General features: G+C 35.1%; 1 protein-coding gene across 1 annotated transcript; it reads right to left on the reverse strand.

Moving 5' to 3' along the window:
• Nucleotides 1-1,074: 1,074 nt before the first annotated feature.
• On the reverse strand, nt 1,075-2,244 carry LOC145030447 (uncharacterized). The gene is made up of 2 exons (XM_078978813.1): nt 1,876-2,244; nt 1,075-1,524 (listed from the first exon to the last, which is right to left on the reverse strand). Exons 1-2 carry the CDS (start codon nt 2,242-2,244, stop codon nt 1,075-1,077), a joined length of 819 nt encoding a protein of 272 aa, XP_078834939.1.
• Nucleotides 2,245-4,481: the final 2,237 nt, after the last annotated feature.

A 4,481-nucleotide genomic window follows, 5' to 3' on the forward strand; every position in this document is an offset into this window, starting at 1 on the left:
GTCCACCCATGTGACTCGCCGAGTTCCACCGGTCTGAATCCATACAGAAGCATCTCAGGCCATGCAGTTGATCCAAAACATAGATCCAGCCTCCTACAATCCATCCATCACGTAAAGTGGCAAACTTTACGTGAATCAAACGAGATCTAGGCCATTTTCACCTTAAAACCAAGGTTTGGGACATGATAGCTTCACTCATAGCACAAAGGTTGGGACTTTAATGCACTCAATGACTTCTCCACTCCAGATCTGAGGTAGCAACCTCAGATCCATCCTCCAACACCAAAATGTCACACAACCAAGCATCCCACACAACCCCAAATGATGAAACTAGGAATGCACAGCTTAAGAACGAAGATATTACCTCCAGAAGATGCCTCAATAACAGCTAAACACGAATCCAAGCAAAGCCCTTTGATCCAAACCACTTCTCCTTCAAGATTTCTCCAAGCAACACCTCTCCAAGTTCCAATTTGCTCCACCAATGCTCTTCTCCACGAGATTAGGGTTTCTGGAACTCAAGGGGGGAATAAGAGAGGCTGTGGAGGGGTATAATGTTCTTTATATAGGGTTCAACCCCGGAAACTAGGGTTTTCTCCATACAGCACCTACTCGCCGAGTCCATACTTGGACTCGCCGAGTAGGCCACTCGGCACGCGACCATGACCGCGACCTGACTCGCCGAGTCTATCCATGGACTCGCCGAGTCATCCTCTAAAACTTGCACTTTCAGCCCTTCAACTCTACTCTTGCGATTCCGGGATGTTACAAAAGAAGTTTTTCAAAAAGCCGTTCAATATGAAGTTTTGAGCATGTAATATTAAAGGAAGTTTTACATGAAAGTTTGTAAGTGAAGAGAATAAAGTAGAGAATAAGGAGGTCAAGTATGAAGACTCGAAAGTAGAGAAAAAGCTTAAAGATAACTCTAGATTTGACTGTCATTACTGCAATTGAGCGAATCATATGGCTAACGACTGCATGTTGCGAAAGCGAGATAAAAAGAAGAACATAGTCAAACATGAAGCTTACTATGTTGAAAGATTGGAGGAGGTAAGAGCGAAGTCGAAGGGGATGTCACTTGTGTCCAGGGGTATGGATGATCAAGAAGGAACCTCCAGGCAATAATAACGATGCAATACCACTTGAAACAACATTTAAAGCTATATCACCATTACATCTAATTGTTGTAGATATTGTCTTCCAAAGAAATGTTTTGCCCGTTCCACCATATCCATACACAAAAAACACACCTCCTTTGTTATCATTGACTGTAGTCATTATATCAAGAAAAATATTGTGTTGCTCGTTTGTTAATGCATCAAACATACAATCAAACTCTTTATTTAAAATCGGTATGTCATAGTCTAGCTCCTCCGTGATAAGGCGATTTGTTGAAGAATAAACTATATCAGAATCAGGGTAAGGTAGTTGTTTATAATTTTTAAAATTGGTGTTGTTACAAAGTAAAATCTGTTGATCTCGAACAAAGTAAGGTTTTGAAGCTGATCTCATTAAGTGATAAACCTGTAAAAAATGAACAATATCTCAAAAAGAATATAATATTAAACAGTTTATACTGGTAATAAAAAAAATTGTACCCTGCATATTGAAAATATATAATATCCATTTTTACAAATAATAATAGAAAATTATAATACATGGAGACTTTAATCTACGTTGTTGGTTGTAAAGAATACCATTCGACAAGTGTTGCCATGTATTTTACCAAACAAACTCTGGTCTACCCAAACTGTTAGACATTAACATCGTAGCAAATAAGAAACGCAGATAAAAATCAGTTCCCGAATGACTTGCTTCCTTAATTGCGTCGACGTATTCTTTGTCGTCATCTAAGAGGCCCAAAGCATAACATACATCTCGAAAAGTAGGAAATTCTTCACCATTCACCGTACGAATTTCTTCAAATGATTTTGGACCTTTCACTTTATTTAAAAGAATCTGTAAGAAGTAGACTTCGCCGAGTTTATGTGAAACATAGTGAATCCTTCCTATTGAACGTCCAATTTTCCTTGGCTTCCACAACCTATCATCAGGTTTCCAAACAAACTTTGTAGGAAATTCAACATATGTAAGTTTTCGTGCATCTTTATTAATTTTATTACATTCAATCCAAGATGTGAACATAGAAGCAGCAACTGAAGGTTGTTGAAGAGCATTGTCAATATCATCGTCTGCAGCGTATATGACTTTTTGTTGATCAGGAAGACGAAAGGGTAGTCGCATCACAGAAGGATATCGATAATGAACATCATATTTAAATATTCTCCATGAGGCTTCACATGCACACACACACACACACACATATATATATATATATATATATATATATATATATCTACAATCATAATAATCTTTTATTTCATCCACAACCTTTTCTTGACGAGAATCAGTGTTGATGTCAAAAGCAATTGTAGCTCTATCTGGACCTTTGTTTATATATTTAAACATATATTTTATGGAAGATCCTTGATTGCACCATTCAACATTAATGTGTGCCTGATATCTTTTCAACAGATATCTGTTATATGGAACAACATTTCTGTTGTCTAACTTGACACCTGATATTTCAACAAAATATCCATTGTTTCTTCTCATATATAAGGGATAGCCGTTGACATCAACTGAAGAATGATTACAGAATTGCTTGGGAAAATTTTTCGAACATTAATTGTCAACCATTCATGGGCAATTCCTATTTTCAGCTCCACAAGGACCATGTATCATGAATTCACTTACAAGTGAATACAACTTTGGATCTTCATTGATATTTGGAATCTCAGCGGAAATAATCGGATCAGTATATTCAACAGTAGGCTACTTTGAGTCAGCATGCATAAATAGACAAATATGACTATGTGGCAAACCTCTTTTTTTAAATTCAATTGTATAGACCACTGCAAATTAATTTTACAAATAAGATATGATTTGTACTGGATGAAATATATTTGCAAATAATAAAAAATGTTAAGAAACGAAAAATCATTATAAAAAAATTTGTATTAAACAACAACTTTTAATACATGCTTGAACGATGCCACAAATTTTATTTTCCCGTATGTGTTTAATAAAAGCATCGAGCTTTATTTTGAATAACCTACATAAGATATCAGGTCTATCTTCTGGATGCAGTGAAGTGTTATGAAGAAACCTTTTAACTTCAGGTCATTTTGGATTACATGTAAAAGTTATGAAGAAATCAGGATATCCAAACCATTTACATAAGGACATGGCGTTAAGGTAGTTTTACATCATATAACGTGCACAGCCAGTGAATGATGAATGTAAGATAACACGTTGTCCGATGTTGGATATATCTTTATTCCCGAGGTCTTGTTGATTACATAAATTCTCATAAGACTCGCATATAAGAATTTATTGTTTGCTCCTTATGAAATGTAATCTCTCGCTTTCGATCATAGTATAAGCATTTACCAAAAACTGTTGGAACAACCTTTTTGAATTAAGAATTAGTGAAAATATTGATCCCTGTCCTGTATGCTATAAGAAAATTTTTTCTCATTGTACAGTTGGGCCGCTTGCTGTTGCTTGAAGGTGTAATACCTCGATGTGGTATGTCAACCTTATAATCATCATCACCATATGGAAACACTAATGGATACTGAAGAGGAAGGTATGATGGATGTAATTCACTAATACGTCGTAGAGAACCAGATGAAGTTTGAACTACAATATCTCTATTATCAATTGAATCACCAATATCTCAAACAATTAAAGCGGCAACCTCAAAAGCAGATGGTAGGTTGTATGTCCTTCCATCTTGGTCCATTCTTCCAATAATTCTCAATTTGATATCAACATAAGAGTTTTCATGAAAACAATATCTAACCATTCTATAAGACTGAACCAAGACATTATTTGAATCTAACATCAACTTCAAATCTTGTATAATATCATTATCAAGAACAGAAGAATTTGATGTAGATCGTTGATTTTCTCCACTTCAAGTAAGATGAACATATAAACATAAGATAAATAAAGAAAGTAATGCTGATGAATAAGATATCTATTAATGTGATGATTGTGAAAAGTGTACCCAAAACATGTTCGTCTATTTGCGATCTCATTATCAGTATCGTCTTTGTACAATTGAGAGATTTTTGGTTTAAATCCATGTTCCGGTAAAAGGCTTCCGATACTATGATAATTTTGACCGCTAAGTCGAAAAATGTATGGAACATTTCCTCTATTGATTGAGGAATCAATCTTGCCACCCATTGACGTAAAAGTAAACATATAATTGTAAGAACGGATGTTCTTCATGAGCTGTTTGCTTTTAGAATCTCCAGATCTAAAAAGATTTTCATAACTTGGAGGTGCATTCTTTAACTATGGTAGTTCAACTTTTCCATAAGCACAACATAGAGAATAATTTTCATTCTCATTTTTTTTAAATCTGGCGGTTTCATCTTTCCATATTTTGCAAAACATGCTTGTCATAC

This window comes from Lactuca saligna, chromosome 2 (genome assembly GCF_052625555.1).
Source record: "Lactuca saligna cultivar CGN05327 chromosome 2, ASM5262555v1, whole genome shotgun sequence".
Classification (NCBI taxonomy): domain Eukaryota; kingdom Viridiplantae; phylum Streptophyta; class Magnoliopsida; order Asterales; family Asteraceae; genus Lactuca; species Lactuca saligna.

Coding starts and splice junctions, on each gene's coding strand:
- LOC145030447 (XM_078978813.1), bottom strand. CDS start 2,244: ATGCGACTACCCTTTCGTCTTCCTGATCAACAAAAAGTCATATACGCT. Junction 1,525..1,875: donor AATTTCCTACTTTTCGAGAT/GTATGTTATGCT, acceptor CATTTTTTACAG/GTTTATCACTTAATGAGATC.